Source organism: Macaca mulatta, chromosome 7, assembly GCF_049350105.2.
Source record: "Macaca mulatta isolate MMU2019108-1 chromosome 7, T2T-MMU8v2.0, whole genome shotgun sequence".
NCBI classification, from domain to species: domain Eukaryota; kingdom Metazoa; phylum Chordata; class Mammalia; order Primates; family Cercopithecidae; genus Macaca; species Macaca mulatta.
In genome coordinates, this window is record NC_133412.1 from 21,276,267 (window position 1) to 21,296,349 (window position 20,083).

The 20,083-nt window shown below is 48.2% G+C and overlaps 1 protein-coding gene across 3 annotated transcripts in view; it reads right to left on the reverse strand.

Moving 5' to 3' along the window:
* FRMD5 (FERM domain containing 5) overlaps window positions 1-20,083 on the reverse strand; it is a 339,478-nt gene that overhangs the window by 20,357 nt on the left and 299,038 nt on the right. For all 3 annotated transcript variants that reach the window (XM_015142115.3, XM_015142118.3, XM_015142112.3), the window contains exons 5-8: window positions 18,733-18,830; window positions 14,668-14,791; window positions 11,025-11,112; window positions 571-659 (exon numbers count right to left, since the gene is read on the reverse strand). In XM_015142115.3, coding sequence (XP_014997601.1) covers window positions 571-659; window positions 11,025-11,112; window positions 14,668-14,791; window positions 18,733-18,830 — 399 coding nt within the window. The remainder of the gene's footprint in view (window positions 1-570; window positions 660-11,024; window positions 11,113-14,667; window positions 14,792-18,732; window positions 18,831-20,083) is intronic.

Genomic DNA, 20,083 nt, shown 5'->3' on the forward strand with positions numbered 1-20,083 from the left:
ACTTAAATGCCCAAGAGGGATAGGAGTGAGACAGCAGCGACTAAGCTTTTGCAGACACAATGCCCGCAGTGAGGGCTGGTCTGAGGAGGGTGTTTTGCCAAAGTAACAGGGGACTTATATCTGCCCCAGAGGTCACTGTCTGTGAGCCCCTCCCTTGTTAGTAGAGCAGGTAAGGGCACTAAGCCAACCACAGAGATGCTCCAGAACAGCCGGCTCAACAGGGCTGATTACGACCCTTAGTGGGTGACGGCCCCAAGGACTCAGTTCTCACAGGAACTTGGCTCCACTTACACTGGCTCCAGCCCCAGGCCTCTCACCCTCCCCAGAAATCAAACCATTGTATCCCTTTTCCTTTCTGGAGAGGCTGCTGGCTCTCAGGGACACCCCTTTAGAAGAACAGGATCCCTAGGAAGAGGCCACTCCCTGCATCAGTTACCACACTATCAACACAAGGCTTTGGGGAGGGCTCCGAACCAGAACTGCCCAATCACGGACAAAGGACATGGGAACCATCGCCCCTCCCCAGCTGGTGAGATACAAAGAGCCTGTTTTGGAAATGAAGACGCTCACCATTTAATGAAGTGGACCCTCTTGTTTCCTTGAAGAACAACAAACCCAAAAGGAGTGAAGGCCAGAAATGCAGCATTTCCTGACACGTCCTGCAACACAGAAAGACTTCTCATCGGGTGATGCAGGCACAGAGGTCAAAGGGTAAGAAACACAGCTGTTCACAGGTGATGCAGGGTTCATACTTGGCAGTAGGTCACAGAGGGAAAAGCATGTCCTCTGGAATCACAAGACCATAGTCTGAGTCTCAGCCTTGCCACTTGCCAGTCCCACGACTACAAGCAAGTTACCTGCTGAGCCTCAGTGTCCTGATCTGTAAGTTGTAGATTATAATGATACCAACCTTAGAAGGCTGCTGTGAACATCCAAAGAGAATGGCAACACCTCATGCATTGCTGATGGGGTTGTAAAATGGTACAGTCACTTTGAGAGAGTTTGAAAGTCATTTAAATTGTTAAAAATCGAGTTACCACATGACCCAGCAATTCCACTCCTCAGTGTGTGCTCAGAGAATTAAAACTGTATGTCCACACAGAAATTGGTGCATGGATGTTAATAGCAGCAATATGTGTTAAGAGCTAAATAGTAGAAACAATCCGATCCATCTTTCAGTGTAAAGTTTCCATTAACTGATACATGAATAAACAAGTAGTATATTGTGATACAGTAGAATCTCATTCACCAGTAAAAAGGAATGAAGTACGGACAGATGCTACAATACAGGCGAACCTTGAAAACACTGTGCCAAGTGAAAGAAGCCAGTCACAAAAAATCAGGTGATCTTTTAACTCTGAATATACTAAAAACCACTGAATTGTACACTTTAAAAGGGCACATCTGGCCGGGTGCGGTGGCTCACGCCTATAATCCCAGCACTTTGGGAGGCTGAGGCGGGTGGATCACCTGAGGTCAGGAGTTTGAGATCAGCCTGGCCAGCATGGTGAAACTCCGTCTCTACTAAAAAGACAAAAATTAGCCAGGCGTGGTGGCGGGCACCTGTAATCCCAGCTACTCAGGAGGCTGAGACAGGAGAATTGCTTGAACCCAGGAGGTGGAGGTTGCAGTGAGCCAAGATTGCAGCAGTACACTCCAGCCTGGGCGACAGAGTGAGACTCCATCTGAAAAGAACAAAACAAACAAACAAAAACGTTTTATGATATGTGAATTGTATCTTAAAAGGCTGTTATTAAAGAGTCGGGGAGTTGTTATCTACATTCATAACAGTCCCATAACACTGGGCCCCTCAGGAAAGTTTAGCTGAAGAAAAAAATAAGAAGCAACTGGCAAAATAGAACAGTCGCCATCAGCCCTGAGGTGCCTGAACCAACAGAGAGGGCCTCCTGGTCACTGGCACCATCAGTCGGTAAACACCAGGCTTGAGGCTCTGTTGAGCACAGTGGGGAGGGGATGGAGCAGAAGCTGCGGGTCTCACTTCCTCACGGGGGAGTGACTCTGTGAGGACTAGGCTGGGTGGAGGATTTTGCCCTCCCAGAGGGGCTTCCTTTGTGACAGGGGCGTCAGGTGACATTTGGCGCTGTCAAGCTGCATGAATGGCAATGGAGAGAGTGTAAGTGTGTGGAGGTGACCAGAAACTTATGCCGTGATGCTGGTCAAATATGCCTGCAGGAGAGTCTTCTGGGCCACAGCTCAAGTGGTGCCATGGAGTCAGGGCACGAGTCACCGAGCGTGAGGCATGGGTGTCGGGGCTGAGGCTGCCAGGCCAGGTCGGCCTGGGGTTTGGCTCTCCTGGCCTCTCCACGTTCAGGGCTCACCTCTCTGGCACAGATTCTCTGCCTGATTGGTCCTAAGAACAGTGGGGCCTCTGCAGGGCCTCATGAGTCCTGTCTCAAGAAGAAGTCCAGTTCTGCCTTAAAACTCTCTCTCAGAGTCAGGGTTACAAGTATGAGCATCTGGGTCCAGGGAATAAACTAAGTATATGTTTGGCAAACACTTGCAATTAATGTAATGTTGTTATTGTCCTTTCCTTAGGGTCTGTCATGATCCAGACACTTGGCTACAAGCACAATGTCATGGGCACAACAAAAAGCTGTTTAAAAATAACTGGAATGCAGACACTGTGAAGCCACAGGGCTAGATTTCCTCCTGCTTGTCATCAGTGCCTGGTGGTGGTTATTAATATCTGAGTACCAGGCACTGCACACAAACACTGTTCCTACCAGGAGGCACCAGGGCTAACCTGGCAGGCTTGGCAGAGGTATGGGTCAGGGAAGGGTGGCCTTGAGGGGAGAATGACTGGGAGAAGTCGGGGAGGGAGGCAGCCTGCCTGCTCTGCCTCTTCTGCTCCCTGTGGAAGCAGGACCCAGGGAAGTCCTACAACTGCAGGCTTCGAAAGACGAGACGGGGAGTGGAGACCTTACTGTGTGAATGGTGGTGGAGAAAGGGCCTGCAGAAAATTTTGAGCAGATGAAGGTGTGAGACAGTGGGGTGGGTCAGAGGGGCCAGTCTGGCTGCAGTGGGGAATGTCCGTATGTGCGTAAAAATGAGAGGGGGGCAGAGGTGGGGCAGAGGCACGGAGGGGGTCATAATGCTTGCTGAGATAGAGGAAAGACCTACAAAGGAGAGGTGGAGGGATGGAAATGAAGCCTTGGGCCTGCAGGAGGCTACTGGACAGTTTGAAATAACAGGGAAAGAAGTAGGGAAGGGAGGTGGGGGGAAGGCAGGGGAGGGAGGCAGCAGAGGGCCCCCCTCTGCTTCTTTCACTCTGGCTCATATGGGCAGTGACAGGCGGAAGAGCACCCCCACTAGAACCAGTGGTGCGGGCTCTGGGTCAAACCGCTTGGGTCCAGGTCCGGCTCTGCCACTCACTGTGTGACTGTGGCCAGGTCCTTAGTTTCTCCATGGTCAGACTCCTTGTCTTAGAATGAGGGTTGATCATATTACCTACCTCATAGGTTATGTTTAGGAGGTACCCCACAAATGCTAGTGGCCATGTCTTTTGTTTGTTTTAGAGACAAGGTCTCACCATGTTGCCCAGGTGAGTCTTGAACTCCTGGGCTCAAGTGATCCGCCCACCTCAGCCTCCCAAAGTGCTGGCATTACAGACATGAGCCACCACGCCCGGCATGTGTTTGTTATTATTATTATTATACCTGCTACTAGTTAGCTGAGTTTGTTGAACTTAATACAAATCCTTTTTAAAAAGAAATCTAACATTTTACCATTTTTCCTGATGTTGACAGATTTAAATTTTGCTAGTTAGGAAACAAAAAGTGGGAAGTTAGAATGAAAAAAGTAGAAGTAATTCCCTGTTAGGGGACCATGGAGGAGTGGGGTGATCCATGAATCTGAAGTGAGAATGGGAAGGGAACAGAGGCCACGACACAGTCAGAGATCCACCAGAGTCCTCTCAGTGACCTGTGTCCCTCTGGCCAGAGCAAAGGGAAGATGCAGTCCCACAAGATGGGCGGTGCTGGCCAGGTTGCCCTGCATCCTGCAGATACCTCAGAGCTGGCCTCTGAGTGAAGGCAGGTATTAGAGTTAGAGAAGCACAGCCTCTCCTAACCAGACTGGCTGCTTTGGAGCAGAGAGCTGGGAATAAACCGCAATGAGATGCCACATCATTTCATAAGCAATAATAGCACCTTGGACAATCCCAATTGTTCCCAATCTCATATGAAGAGAGCAGTTCTCCAAACTGCTTCAAATGCAATAGATGCAGATGAAGGCCAATGCAAGACCCTGGCACCTGGTGTCCGCAGGGGTAGGTGACAGCTGGGATGTTTGCAACTTGCCTCTGGTACATGAGGCTCAGCAATCAGCGTGGAAGGGACTTGAATTACAGGGAGAAATCTCACATGTGTGCTGGCATAAAAATACAAGCAGGCAGCCACTCTGACACCTTCCCTGGAACTTCTCCAGTTTCTTCTATCTGACTTGTCATTCTTGTTGTGAGCCTGTCCTTGGAGTTTGTGTGTAAAATAACAAGTTGCATGATAAAAACAGGAGGGAATGTGGACAAGGTGAGAAGTGGAGTCAACAGTCGCCTGTTCTTCAGATCTCCCATTTTATCAAGCTGAACTCTCTTCCCTGTCCCCTTCCCATCCCTATGAAATCAGTGCCCACAGGACTGAGCCATTAACAGAGTCGGGAGGTGGAATACGAACTAGGGTCCTGATAGCTCTGCTGTGGATATTGCCAGCTACACTCTGCAGCAGGTAATAGTCGAAATAATCTAGTTCACTTCTTCAGTTGTGTGGTTAAAAAATTGTTTTCAATTTCTCATCCTTGTGAAAGGAGCTTCTGTCTCAGTTTAGGATCCCAGCTCTGCTTCTTCTTTGCTGTGACTTTACTTCTCCAAACCTCAGTTTCCTCATTTGTAAAATGAGGACAATAATATATACCTGGAGAAATACTACTTCCATCTGATTTTAGGGAGATAGATCAAATATCTTACTGCTAGGACGTGGCCAACGGTATTCTCCTTGGAGAGGGGATGAACATGCATTCCTTGTCATTCATGTGTTTACATGGCCCTCGCCATCAAACTTGACCTGTGTCAGTCAACACCAGCAAAGTTCACCCTAAGATTATCACTCTGCCCAGGAAAGGATTTTTGGAAATCAAAGCACTGACTGGTTCAGAAGCAGGAACATCTGGCCACCATTTCTAGTCCCCACCAGTTCCACTTCCGGATTAAAAGTAGCCATCTGTCTCCTGCCACCCTAGAGGACACACTAGGTATGACTGAGTAGGCAAAACCTTCTTGGTTTTTAGGCCTCTAGGGTCATCCTGTCCCCTCTCTGGGGCGTGACTCAAACTAATGCAATTTTGATGAATGAAGCCACTGTTTCTTATAAAACCCTCTGGAAGATGATTCCACATGCTCTACCAGATACCTATGCCCATTTCTGAAAGAGCTCACAGGTGGGACGCTGAAGTCAGTCATGAAAATCACCTAGTCTGAATATACTACACTTAAACTTGGCCACAGGAAACTAGAACGGAAATGAAGAGGAGGAGGAGGAGGCACCCTGTAAGAGACTTGGGGTTACTCCATGACAGCTCAGAAATGGAATTCCTGGTGGAAACTGCACCAGGTGCCTTTGGTGAAGTTCTTCAGTTCAGCAGTAAATCTAACATCCTACCTGCCGCACAGCCAAGAGGGGCCCACCCAAGGGTGGGAGAGCCATCATTGATCCTTCTTGTTCTGTTTCTCAGAAGTGAGGGGTGCTGGGCATGGTGGCTCATTCCTGTAATCCCAGCACTTTGGGAGGCCGAGGCGGGCAGATCACCTGAGATCAGGAGTTTGAGACAAGCCTGGCCAACATGGTAAAATCCCATTTCTACTAAAAATACAAAATTAGCTGGGCGTGGTAGCACGCACCTGTAATCTCAGTTACTTGGGAGGCTGAGGCAGGAGAATCACTTGAACCTGGGAGGCAGAGGTTGCAGTGAGCCGAGATCGGGCCATTGCACTCCAGCCTGGGCAATAAGAGTGACACTCCATCTCAAAAAAAAAAAAAAAAAAAAAAAAAAAAAAAAAAAAGAAAAAAAAAGTGAGGAGAAACTCGTCAAGATGAGGGAAGGGGTTCTTCTTTAGACAGCTGGCTCGGTGGCTGGATTATGAAAGTAATGATTCCACTTTAAGGGCAGAGGGACAGTGTAATTTTATTTTTGTGGTTGATCTAACCTAGATCCTGTTGAAATCAATTTTATCCTGGTCTATACAAAGCAGACATAAAGACACTGGTGAACTTACATTAAATCTTTATAGGATGATGATATGGTTTGGCTCTGTGTCCCTACCCAAATCTGATGTGCAATTTTAATCCCCACGTGACAGGAGAGGGGCCTGGTGGGAGGTGACTGGACCATGGGGGCAGTTTCCCCATGCTGTTCTCGTGATAGTGAGGGAGTTCTCACAAGATCTGATGGTTTAAAAGTGTGGCATTTCCCCGGCGTCCTCTCTTTCCTGCTGCCATGCAAGACATGCCTTGCTTCCCCTTCCGCTATGACTGTAAGTTTCCTGAGGCCTCCCCAGCCATGCGGAGCTATGAGTCAATTAAACCTCTTTTCTTTATGAATTACTCAGTCTGAGGTAGTTCTTTATAGCAGAGTGAAAATGGACTAAGACAGAGGATATCAATATTCTTGTAGATCAGTGTCCTTTCTGTGTCAGAATTGGCAATGAGTTGTGCTTAGTTCCTAAATTCCATCTCTCCAGAAGGAAGACCATGAATAGTAATTGAAAAAGCCCAGCATTGAGACTCAGATAACCCTGGGTTCCAGTCTCAGTACTGTATTACCCAGTACCTTTGGACATGTTAGTTGGCCCCTTAGAGGGGACTTATCTCCCTCATACCACTTCTCGTCTGCATCTTCAGAGGCTCAGTATTCTTATCCTCAAATAAGGACAAGAATATCTTCTTGGCAGTGATGTTGTAAAGATTCAATGAGATAATGTATGAGCCTGGTACAGACAGACTCTCAATAAATGGTACCTTCAAGACTCTTAACAACAAGGCTGGGTATCTGTAACAGGCCTAACTACTCCATGAGCCTTAACAGGACATCTCCATAAGTTGGGCCCAGGAGGCCAAAGTACAGTGCTGCAGGAGACCCAGGCCAAACCAGCAGTCTCAGGGCTACCTGGATGGAGCAAGATGGTGGCTCCTGAAGTTGGAGTGCTGTCAGGGCCAGGGAACAGATGAAGGAATGGACTGCCAGTGGTTTGCTTCATTCTCTTCCTCCAGCAGCTGTAGGCTTGGGCTGCTGGGGCTCTTGCCAGGAGTTGGGGGCTGAGGATCAGGGCAGAGAATGCAGGACGGCCTTGTCCTGCACTTTTGGAATTTGGGTGTTAGCTAATAGGGCTCTCTGGCTGTCCTATTCAGCATTTGTAGAATCTCCTCTTCCTGGTCCCAGGGCCAGACAAGGACATTCTGGGCAGAAAGAAACCATCAGTGTGCATAGGAAGAACAGCAGCTTCTTAATCAGTCCAGGGGACAGAGCCTAAGCTAGAGCGTTATTCTGCTCTCATTTAATTATCAAAATGATTCCTCTTCTTCTGTCCTCCCTGGGGCTGCATGCCCCAGATTCCCTGGGCCCAGTAATTGCCTCTCTGTTAATAGAAATCATCAGTATTTATTACACCAAGTGTGCCAGGTTTTTTCAGCTCTTCTTGTAGCAGCATTAAGGCGAACACTTGATAGCATATCACTCAAGCGACTCTACTTAATAACAAGAGTAAAGGCCCCTGAACCGTTCTCTTTGCTGGGAGAGCTGAGGAGTCATGGTCAGAGCCTAATGAGAGGAGCTGAGGGGCTTTGTGTGGGGTCTGCAACAGGGCCCTGGCATGGCCCTGGGTGAGGAACAGGCACAGGGCTCAGGAACAAGAGACCTGAGCACTCCCACCTTCCCCCAGCGGAAGTCTCCTGGGGGTTTCTGTTCTTCCGTAGGGTACATGACAATGGGTAGTGACTTGAGTTCAAATTCTTGCTCTACCGCTCAGGGCTTGTGAACTTTGGCCTCCTGGAATGCCAGTCTTCTTATCTACAAAACAAGGAGAATAACATCTACCTCCCAGAGCTGGTGTGAGGATTAAATGAGAAAATAATGTGAAAAGACTCCACTGAGGCTGCCATGGGAGGCATGCTACAAGCATCTCTTCTTCCCTCCCTCCCTCTTTCTTTCCAGGAGTTGCTGCTGTGGGATTGAGAGGGCACGACATAAGTAACTGGGCCGCAACAGTGCCTGGTACGAATGCTGGTTCCTCCCTGCAGCCTCTTCAGCCTCTCTGCATCCAATGATGGACGAACTCACCCAAGACAAGGCTGAGACAGGAGTCTCACAGTCCTGGGGTGCTTGTATTTGGGTTGGAAACCAGGCTGGCTGCCACTAGAGCTTCCAGACTCCCATGGGCAACGGTGGAGAATCCCTTTTCCCCCTTTAGTCAGTGTAGTGCTCGGGCTCGCTGTTTGCCCATCTGTGTCTTTTCAACCCTGCTCAGGGACCCATCTCTGAAGAGGTGGATGCTATGTGTGGCCTCAAGGGGACTGGGCAGGTTTGGAGTCAAATGCAGAGGTAACCTGGCCCCTTCTGATGACCATATCTTCAGGCAGCTGTCTTTAAGGTCCTGGAGTGACTCAGCAGTTCAGGGAGCACAGTTATTGAACACATACTGTGTACTTTCAAGTGAGGCTCAGAGAAGCTCCCAAAGGCCCCAGTCAACATGGGATGGGAACTGGAGCCCAGGGCCAGCTTATCCAAAGCTCTCTTCACTCCTGTGTGGGTGCCCCGCGAACAGTATCGGAGCAATTTATGGAGGGGTTTAAACTGCATCTGTTACACAGAGGGCATTGTTTAGGAAGTTTTGCTAATGTGTAAATATCCAAATGTCGATTCTCTGGTATAACAGGCATGAATGTGTTTTCTGACAGTGTGGCCCCAAGAACACAGGGGTTACTTTGCAGCAGGCTGTGCTAGTGGATAGGGAACTGTGGGGTAGGGAAGATGACCAGGGTTTCTGAATGTCAGGATGTTCTCAAGGTTCATAACTCCTAGGCAAGACTAAATCACCATCTTCTCACCAAGGGACCAAAGGACACTGCTCTGTCCCTGTGTCACTGTGCCTGTTCATTCCTGTTTTGTTTTTTTTGATACAGACTCTCGCTCTGTCACCCAGGCTGGAGTGCAATGGTGCAGTCTCAGCTCACTGCAACCTCTACTTCCCGAGTTCATGCGATTCTCCTGCCTCAGCCTCCTGAGTAGCTGGGATTACAGTCATGTGCCACCATGCCCGGCTAATTTTTATATTTTTAGTAGAGACAGGGTTTCACCATGTTGTCCAGGCTGGTCTTGAACTCCTGACCTCGTGATCCACCCACCTTGGCTTCCCAAAGTGCTGGGATTATAGGCGTGAGCCACCGTGCTCGGCATTCCTGTTTGTTATGGGCTATTCACTGTGCCCTCAAAAATTCATATGTTGACATCGTAACCCCCAGTACCTCAGAATGTGACCTTCTTTGGAGACAGGATCTTTATAGAGGTAATTAAGTTAAACTGAGGTCGTCAGCGTGGGCCCTAATCCAATATGACTGGTGTCTTTGGAGAAATCTGGACAGAGACATGTACAGAGGGAAGACAGCGTGAAGACACAGGCCGATGACAGCCATCCACAGGCCAAGGAGAGGGGCCTGGAAAGGATCCTTCTCTCAAAGCCCACAGGAGGAACCCACCCTGCCGACACCTTATCTCAGACCTGCAGCCTCCAAAACTGTGAGACAAGAAACTTCTGTTCTTTCTTTTTTTTTTTTTTTTGAGACTGAGTCTGGCTCTGTCGCCCAGGCTGGAGTGCAGTGGCCGGATCTCAGCTCACTGCAAGCTCCGCCTCCCGGGTTCCCGCCATTCTCCTGCCTCAGCCTCCGGAGTAGCTGGGACCACAGGCGCCCGCCACCTCGCCCGGCTAGTTTTTTCTATTTTTTAGTAGAGACGGGGTTTCACCGTGTTAGCCAGGATGGTCTCGATCTCCTGACCTTGTGATCCGCCCGTCTCAGCCTCCCAAAGTGCTGGGATTACAGGCTTGAGCCACGTGCCCGGCTGAAACTTCTGTTCTTTAAGCCACCCAGTCTGTGATACTTGTTACAGCAGCCCTAGGAAACTAACAGACTATTCTTTTAATTTTTGCTTGAAACTTAGTATCCCCTCTCCAGTTAGGAAGAAAACGTTGATGTCTTCCTATTCCTGACTGATACTGTTTCCTTCAGATCAGCTTGACAGTTGGTTTTACTGGTGATACTGGACACCCTCCAGTAATGGAAAGAGAGAGGCAGAAATGTGGAGAAACTGAGGTAGAGACCAGCAGTGTCAAAGCAACAGGGACAGGAGGTGACATGAAGGGCCACAGCCGCAGAGAGAGACCGGAAGGGGCCATGGGTCTGCACAGGCCTTGGCAGCCACTGGCTGCCCCCGCTCGTCTCCAAAATGCCAGATGTGTGTGAGTAATTACAGAGGTTTCCTCTGGGCAGCCTCCCTGGTTGGTTCCCGTCTATCCCTCACAGGCGCATAATGGAATTAAATGTGACTCCACTGCAGTTCTGTGCAGTGACTTATGCCACTGCAGTCAATAAAACCCACTCTTGGAAAGAAACTAGATTACAGGTCAGGAAAGGGTGGGCAGTCGCTGAGCCGCCTCTGATCGTTCCCTGTGGGGGGCCTTCCACATCCCTTCTCTCTTCATTTCTACCAAATTACCCACTAGCTTTGGATTTGTTATTTAGATTGACTTTGCCTCGGTTCCTCTGACATTGATGTGGCACCACAAAATTATGCAGCATGGGATCCAGAGGAGTTTTCAAAGGAGGCATTTTCTCTGACATCTCACTGAAAGTGCCAGCCATGTAAACGTTGAAGGGGGCCTCTGAGCGCAGGCATGGGGGCCCTTGCTCCTGACACCTTCTAGAGGAGGAAAGGTCACGGAGTCTTCAACCAGGGGGTCTTACCTTACATGGGTGAGGATCCACTCCATATGTTTCCAATGTCTGTGCTTTTCTTAAGAAGTTCAGCTCTGATGTTGCTGGTGTCTGACCACTGGAATAAAGAAAATGAGATGGTTTCAAGGTGTCTTGTTCCCACAGGTTCCCCTGAGGTAACTATGAAGACGTGCTCAGGGTGAGCCACATATCTCAATGTTTCTAGGGTGTGCTCCCTGCTTGGTTCTAGGACCAACTTCAGAGACTCCTGCTAGAGTCTCTGACTGTCTTCAAACATTTTCAGAGTGAGGCAGGCTACATAATGAGTTACTTGGGCTGAGTGTGAACAATGGGGAGTGGTGGGGACTGTGCCAGCAGCACCTTAGCTCTGAGATTCCCATTACTGAGAATGCAGGGCCCACTACTTGGGAGGCTGAGGTGGGAGGTGGGAGGATCGCTTGAGCCCAGGAGTGCAAGGTTGCAGTGAGCTATGGTCACAGCCCTGCACTCCACCCTGAGTGACAGAATGAGACTGTGTCTCAAAAAAAACAAAAACAAAAACAAAACAAAACAAAAAACTGATTTTTATGTGGTATTTCACAATTTAAAATACTATGGGGTAAAACAAAATACATCTGTAGGCTGGAGGCAGGTCATAGGCTTCTCATATGTGATCTGATCTAGACTGAAATATAAAGAAGGGGCTCATAAAGCTGGCTGGTGCCACCCAGCCCTCTTCCTTTGCCAAAAGGAAACACAGGAAAGTAGGGTGAGGAGAGGCAGAAGGAGACAGTACTGAGGTCCCATGCTTCACAACAGCTGTCTGTCCATAGGGTGATGACCATGAAAAGGAAAGACACTGAAAAAGGCAGAGATCAGCTCCGGCTCCAGACCATCTGAAGGGGCCTTTGGCATCACCCCTTCCCACTGCCTCTTTAGCAGGTGTGTTGATGGGCTCATTGCAGACCCAGTGGCAGAATCACCATCAGGCTCTTGCCTGGGTCCAGAGCCCTGCAAAGCAGATGTACTTCTACAGATCCAGGGTTGGCTCTGGTGAGGAGGGGCGGGCAGCTTGTGAAGTCAACATCTCTGATGGCTGGTGGGCAGGACTGCATGTTGCTCGTTTCTAAGCTTATCATTTGCCTCAGGTGATACGGCCAGGCAGGAAGATAAGCTGGCCCCAAGGAGAAGCAGGCCGGATTCCCCTAGCATCCCTCTGGAGAGGCATCAGTCAGGCAGCATCTTTATGCGCCAGTCTCGTGCTACTTGCTGGAAAATATACGAAGAAACACAGTATACAGTTTGTGCCCTCAAGAGCCCCTATCACATTGCATAAAGGAAGCATGGATGTGTTTTTACATTATGCAGACGAGGCAGGACCTGTGGAAGAAGTACCTGTGGAAGGGGGTATTACTATGAATAAAGACTTCTGCATACACTAGCGTACCTGAGGCACAGGGAAGGTAAGTTTGGAACATATTTGTGTGGCAAGCAAAGGGCTGGCTAGAGCACCGCTTCCCTTTCCAGGGAGTGTCCTTGTTTGCAGGGGAGTGGGCCCTGGGGGCTCCATTTACCCCTGGAGTTGGCCTAAACCTTCAGGGTCCTCAAAGCGGGCATCATTTCCTGGGGGATCCCCTGCTTTGAACAGCTTTCTGGAAGGCTGTCCCTACTATTCTGATGTCTCCTAAAGCCCTCCAGGCAGTTCCAGCACATCCCTGATCTCTTAGAAGGAACCCTGAGGACACGGCCCCCAACACCACAAGCCCGTGTTTATTCTGATTTTTACCACAAGGGGTCGCTATTCCCTAACAGAGTGACTGGAGGAGCCGCGGGGTCTTGCACCCGGGAAGGCACACCCAGGGAGAGGGGCGGAAAGCATGCAAGATTCCATTTATTTGGTGTTGCCATTCCGCTGGGAGGGTCAGGAACCCCTCCTGTCACAGAGCGTGGGCAGAGGGGTCTGTTTACAAAGGCGAAGGAGGCTTTGGGTTATATTTGTTGGTAAAATCATTGAGTGAAGGGTTTCTAGGGGCCTGTGGTTAGGGAAGGAACAAGTTGAAGCTTAGTATTAGCATTAGAAATGTCCGGCTCTGCTCCCTGTTGCCAGGCATACTCTTTCCTCAGAACAGTAGATACACAAACCTTCTAAAATATTTTTTTAAAGCTGTAATGTATTATAATGACAACATAACTTTATTTTTATTTTTATTTTTTTGAGACAGGGTCTCGCTCTGTGGCCCAAGCTGGCATGCAGTGGCACGATTCCAGCTCACTGCAACCTCCGCCTCCTGGTTCAAGCGATTCTCATGCCTTAGCCTCCTGAGTAGCTGGTATTACAAGCGTGTGCCACCACATCTGGCTTTATTTATTTACTTTCATTTTTAGCAGAGACAGGGTTTCTGCCATGTTGCCCAGGCTGGTCTCTCGAACTTCTGGCCTCAGGTGATCTGCCCTCCTCCACCTCCCAAAGTGCTGGGATTACAGGTGTGAGCCACTGTGCTTGGCCAACGCTGCATTCTATATCCCTTTTTTTCCTCAGTTTGTCAGTTTGGGGAATCTGTGTTGTACACCAAGTGGAGCCCAGACACCCTATTGCTGCTTTTAAAAATCAGGCTTTGTAGAAAATCCTACTTCATGTGTGTGAAAGGCTGCATTAATGCTGTTTTATGGTATTCAGCATATTCTGGGCAAGGTGAGAGATGCTGAGAAAGATGAGGCACCACACTTGAAGCCACGTCTCCTCCACTTCCCTCTGTGCAAAGTCAGGGACTCCAGGTAGGGTATGGTGGGGGGCCTGAGTTAGGCGGGGCTGAGGACATAGTCCTGAACCAGAGTGCTCCCAAGGCACCCTCAGCATTTATGAATCAGTCCTGCGCACTCCATCCTCTGCTGAGAAGCCACCTGTCACACTGTCACAGACTGAGAGCAGAGGCCTGCCCTTTTTCACATTCTCACTCAACCTCTCCTTTTCCTTTCTTTTTTTTTTTTTGAGATGGAGTCTCACTCTGTCACCCAGGCTGGAGCGCAGTGGCGCAACCTCTGCTCACTGCAACCTCTGCCTCCCGGGTTCAAGCTATTCTCCCGCCTCAGCCTCCGGAGTAGCTGGGATTACAGGCACCTGCCATCATGCCCAACTAATTTTTGTATTTTTAGTAGAGATGGGTTTTCACCATGTTGGCCAGGCTGGTCTTGAACTCCCGGCCTCAGGTGATCCACCTGCCTCAACCTCTCAAAGTGCTGGGATTACAGACATGAGGATATATGATAAAGCACCTGGCCTTTTTCTTTCATCTTTTTTCTCTTATGCAGTTTCCTTTGTGTTTATCTTTTCCTTTTCCCCAGTTCATGCTTTCCTCTGTATCTTCATTAAATATCTTAGTGAGGTAAATGCCTTTCAAAGGCCAATCCCTCTCTGTTTCCCCTATAACACAATTCTCCCTTGTCTTTAAAGCTTCAGCCTATATCGCTCTTCTTGGAGTGGGAGCCCACAGGGCTTGTGGCTGTGACTTGTGCTGTCAGTGTATCACTGACAATGGTACATCCTGGGGTCAGGAAGGCTGGGGAGCATCACTCTGTGTCAGTAAACAGTCTGCGAGAGCAGAGGACACGTCGTGGAGCCTGTGCGCTCAGGCTGTGGAGAAGCCACAGTGTTCTGGGCCTAAGTGCCACGTACCTGAGTTCTGTCTTGTGAATCTCGGCAATTTTCCTTTCCAGCTTCTCTGAATGTTTAGGGAAAAACTGGAACTTGGAGCTGTAGCCTTCAGGGTGTTTCCCTGAGTCATAATCCCCAATCTCCGCTTTCAAAAGGAAGGTGGAAGAAAACAATTACGGAGACAGGTAAATCATCATTGACAAAGCAACAAGAGATTAGCACACAGAGCAAAAGCCAAAACACACATCAGATTTACAGGAAACAGTGGATTCTGAGCATGGCTGTCAGCTGGGCAGAGGGCAGGCCCTTCAGGAGCATGTCCACCTTTGTTTTCCCAGGTGCACACATTGGGTTGGCATTCAAGTCTATGCAGAGAGACAGAGAGCTGGCCTTGTGTTCTGAGGTCACAAGTAAATTTACAATGAAAGAGCAGAGGCCTGCACTATGGTCCTCATCCATTCCGCCATGAGAAGAGGGTCTAGGAACAACGTTCTTTGTGGCAGCCCAGGAAATGGTGAGCTTGATCAGAAAGGGAGATCCTCTTGGGCCTCAGCCAGATCAGAGGTCTACATCCTAGTTTGAGGATGTTAGCAGGGACACAGTAAATTGATGAATGAGTTGCGATCCAAATTCAGAACTCAACCCTCAGTTCAAATCAAATCAAATGAATAAATTTGAATAAATATTCATTAAGGGCTGACCAGGTGCCAGGTTCCTTCGAGCGGCCTGCAGAGTGGGAAGCCTGGCTGTAACCAGAAAGTGTCGTTGAGTTCAGAAGCAGCAAGTTCTAAGGCTCATTTCTCAAGTCCCTGCCAGGTGTGAGCCTTTCTCCTCCAGCTATTCACAGAGAGAGTTTATCTAAACCTGATGAGATCTCAGAGCAGTAAACTTTAGGAGGGCAGAAGACCCACGGTACTTTCCACACCCAGGTCAGAATCCAGCTTTTTCCACGTGAAGCTCTCCACAGGGAGGATGGTGGCTATGACAAAAGAAAGAGGAGGGGCCAGCTACTCTGTGGGTGCCCTTTTTCCTTCCCAGGTGAGAGCCACAACCACTTCAGATGTGAAGTCTTGAGAGAGAAGTAAATATTAAGAGGAAAACGTACCCTCCTCCCATGGCTGAATATTATACTTGTGGCTTGTACTTTCTCACTACAAACCTACTCACTGTGTCTTCCAAATTACTTGGGAACTTCTACTGTTAGCAAGAGACCCAAATCTGAAGTCTGGGGTGACCTTGAGCCTTGGAGTCTTTTTTCTTTTGAGACAGAGTCTCATGGCACCCAGACTGGAGTGCAGTGGCATGATCATAGCTCACTGCAGCCTCAACCTCCTGGGCTCAAGTGATCCGCCCACCTCAGCCTATAGCTGAGACTACAGGTGCCCACCCCAGGCATGGCTAATTTTTTTTTTTTTGGAGACAGAGTCTCGTTCTGTCACCAGGCTGGAGTGCAGTGGCGCGATCTCAGGTTGAAGCGATTCTCCTGCCTCAGCCTCCTGAGTAGCTGGGACTACAGGTGCGCGCCACCACACCCAGCTAACTTTTGTATTTTTAGTAGAGACGGGGTTTCACCATGATGGCCAGGATGGTTTCGATCTCTTGACCTCGTGATCTGCCTGCCTCAGCCTCCCAAAGTTCTGGGGTTACAGGTGTGAGCCACTGCGCCAGGCCTAATTTTTAAATTTTTTGTAGAGATGGGGTTTCACTCTGTTGCCCAGGCTGGTCTCAAACTCCTGGGCTCAAGTGATCTTCCCACCTCAGCCTTCCAAAGTGCTGGAGTAACAGTTGTGAGGCACTGTGCCTGGCCCAGAGTCATTTATATTGATTTTATTTAGAAAGTTCCAAGTGGAAAACATCAATGTTGGACATAAAGTACTTTTTTGAAGAAAAACGAATGATTGGGTAAAACTATAGAAAAGACTAGAGTTTAAGACTCGACTTAGGTCAGGCTAGGCTTTCTCTTTAAAAACAAAAGGGGCATTCAGGAGTTTGAGATCAGCCTGGGCAATGTGGCGAAACCCTATCTCTACAAAAAAATAAAAAATTTAGTTGAGTGTGATGGTGCACACTTGTGGTTCCAGCTACTTGGGAGGTTGAGGTGGGAGGATCACTTGAGCCCAGGAGGTGGAGGTAAGCCAAGATTACGCCACTGCACTCTGGCCTAGGGGACAGAGCCAGATCCTGTCAAAAAAAAAAAAAAAAAATATATATATATATATATATATGTATGTATATATATATCTCTCTCTCTCTCAAAGGGGCATCTTTGGGTATCTTAAGATTATTAAGTACCTGCTGGATTCCCCATGTAGATGATTTTAAAAACAGGAGTCTCAGAAGTCAAAGTGGCAATGGGCTAAATTTTACATTCTTTTTTTTTTTTTTTTTTTTTTTGAGACAGAGTCTCGCTCTGTCACCCAGGCTGGAGTGCAGTGGCGTGACCTCAGCTCACTGCAAGCTCCGCCTCCCGGGTTCCCGCCATTCTCCTGCCTCAGCCTCCCGAGTAGCTGGGACTACAGGCGCTGCCACCACGCCCAGCTAATTTTTTGTATTTTTTAGTAGAGACGGAGTTTCACCGTGTTCGCCAGGATGGTCTCGATCTCCTGACCTCATGATCCTCCCGTCTTGGCCTCCCAAAGTGCTGGGATAAATTTTACATTCTTAACACAGGCAACCAGCCATGATATTTCTAGTGCCAGAAGGACTTTAGTTGCTTATTGGCAAGCACTTTCCAAGTTCTCTTCACAAAGTTGCTTCTGGGATTTCCAATTAAGAGTTCAGATTCTTTGGGGGAAACTTCATCATTTTAGTGCTATGGTCCAAAATGATCCAGTAGTAATGGCAGTTTCAGGCCTAGGGTCTAAGAGAAATCTAGGAAGTGGCACTTAAGTGTCTGCATCTCAGAAGGGGATGTGTGTGAAGAGTGTGTATGTCTCCTACTGTTTTGCAAAAAAAGCCAATCTGGGCATCAGCTGGGTAAGCCTCAACTCTTACTTATTAGCCTGTTAGGAAATGTGCTTGTTACTTGGAAACACTTTCAACTTTGAGCACACTGAACTAAAAGGTTTCTGAAATAGATACTAGAATTCTAAGATGCTTCTTATCTTGGAGATTTGCCTGAGAGGATGGGACAAAAAATCAAGCCTAATTACGCTCCAGAGTCTCAGGGACTTTCTCAACCAGGGGCCCAAGGCAAATCCCTAAAACAGAGTCAGAATGACTTTAAGGGACTGGTAGTAAGATCTTAGGCACACTTTAGGGTTGAGCGTTCAGTGTTTTCTGGCTCTAGGAAATCCAAGCAAAATCCTCTAACTTGACTGGGTGTGGCAGCTCACACCTGTAATACCAGCACTTCAGGAGGCTTAGGCAGCTGGATCACCTGAGGTCAGGGGTTCGAGACCAGCCTGGCCAACATGGTGCTACTCCGTTTCTACTAAAAACAAAAAAACAATTAGCCAGGCATGGTGGCATGCACCTGTAGTCCCAGCTACTCAGGAGGCTGAGACAGGAGAACAGCTTGAACCTGGGGGGTGGAGGTTGCAGTGAGCCGAGATTGCACCTCTGCACTCCAGACTAGGCGACACAGCGAGACTCTGTCTCAAAAAACAAAACAAAACAAAACAAAAAACAACAACAAAAAACCCCTCTAACTTGAACTCTGTTTCAAGTTAGATGTTTGTTTGTTTATGTATTTATTTATTTGGAGATGGAGTCTTGGTCTGTTGCACAGGCTGGAGTGCAGTGGTGTGATCTCGGCTCACTGCAACCGCCACCTCCTGGGTTCAAGCAATTCTTGCACCTCGGCCTCCCAAGTAGCTGGGACTACAGGTGTGTGCCACCACACTGGCTAACTTTTGTATTTTTAGTAGAGACGGGGTTTCACCATGTTGGCCAGGCTGGTCTCGAACTCCTAACCTCAGGTGATCTGCCCACCTCAGCCTCCCAAAGTGCTACGATTACAAGCGTGAGCCATAGCACCTGGCCTAGATACTGTTTAGATTCAAGAAGGAGTCATCAGTGGTAACTGAAAATAATGTAATCAGTACTTGGCATGAAAAGCAAAATTATCCTGTCAAAAGTCATTACCTTGAAGGATGTAAGCTGCTAACAAGGCAGCATCTGATGTTTTACAGAGGAGACGGCCGTGGTAGAGATCCCTTTTGATCTGAAGGAAGACTAAATACCTGGAGAGAAAACAGAGAATAAACTATAAAAAGATTTCTTTGATTGCTTTAAAGATAAAAATACGTGATGTAAGCCTATCAAAATCTTTGTCAGAATACTTTTACTACATTAAAAAAAAATCTTAAAACATATTGTAGAACAAATACATTCTCCATTTCCCTGGAAACTCTTTCAAGTACTTTGCCCTAAACTGACTTGAGGTTCAGTTCAAAATATGTCAGTTTCCTCCTGTAGCTCAAAACAGAAATGGCTGTTTCCTGGTAAAACCATCACCCCCCAGTGCTGGGCTTTGGAAGGAGCCAGCCCCAGTTGGTCCGGTGCCGAAAAAGAAAACTATGCCATCAGAGACTGGCGAACTGGGCCCTTCTCTGCCTTGGATGCTGGCTGATGTTCCTTCTTAAGTAGAAAGGCTGGTGAAGGAACTAGCCCAGGAAGAGTTCAGTCCCAACTTGCCAAGAGAATCTGTCCATATGTGGAAACAGCCTGCAGTTACCAAGGTCAACCAGACCTTTGAAATGGAATAAAGTGTAAAAAGACTAAGTCGGCCAGGCGCTGTGGGTCACGCCTGTAATCCCAGCACCTTGGGAGGCCGAGGCGGGCAGATCACGAGGTCAGGAGATCAAGGCCGTCCTGGCTAACCAGTGAAACCCAGTCTCTACTAAAATATATAAAAAATTAGCCGGGCGTGGTGGCAGGTGCCTATAGTCCCAGCTACTCGGGAGGCTGAGGCAGGAGAATGGCCTGAACCCAGAAGGTGGAGCTTGCAGTGAGCCGAGATCGCACCACTGCACTCCAGCCTGGAGGACAGAGTGAGATTGTCTCAAAAAACAAAACAAAACAAAACAGTAAAAAAAAAAAAAAAAAAAAGACTGAGCCAAGATTGTGCCACTGCACTCTAGCTTGAGCAATTGGAGAGACCCGGTCTCAAAAAAGATGCAACAAGGGGCACTGGTGAAGGAAGCATACAAATGAAGCAGAAACCTGGGACCAGCACCTCTTTAAATACAGAAAGCTGTTGCCTCAGGTGGAAGCAGGATATCAAAAACAAGAGCAAACAGTAGCTGACATGTATTGAGGGCTTACGATCTGCCAGTCTGGGTGTTACACACTTTACATGCAATATCTTATTTAATGCTCACATAACACTTTGAGATAGGTATATTATCCCCATTATTCCAGATAGAGAAGCTGAGGCTTTAGTGATTTTCTCATGGATATACAACTAAGTGGAAGAGCCAGGATTCAACTTCAG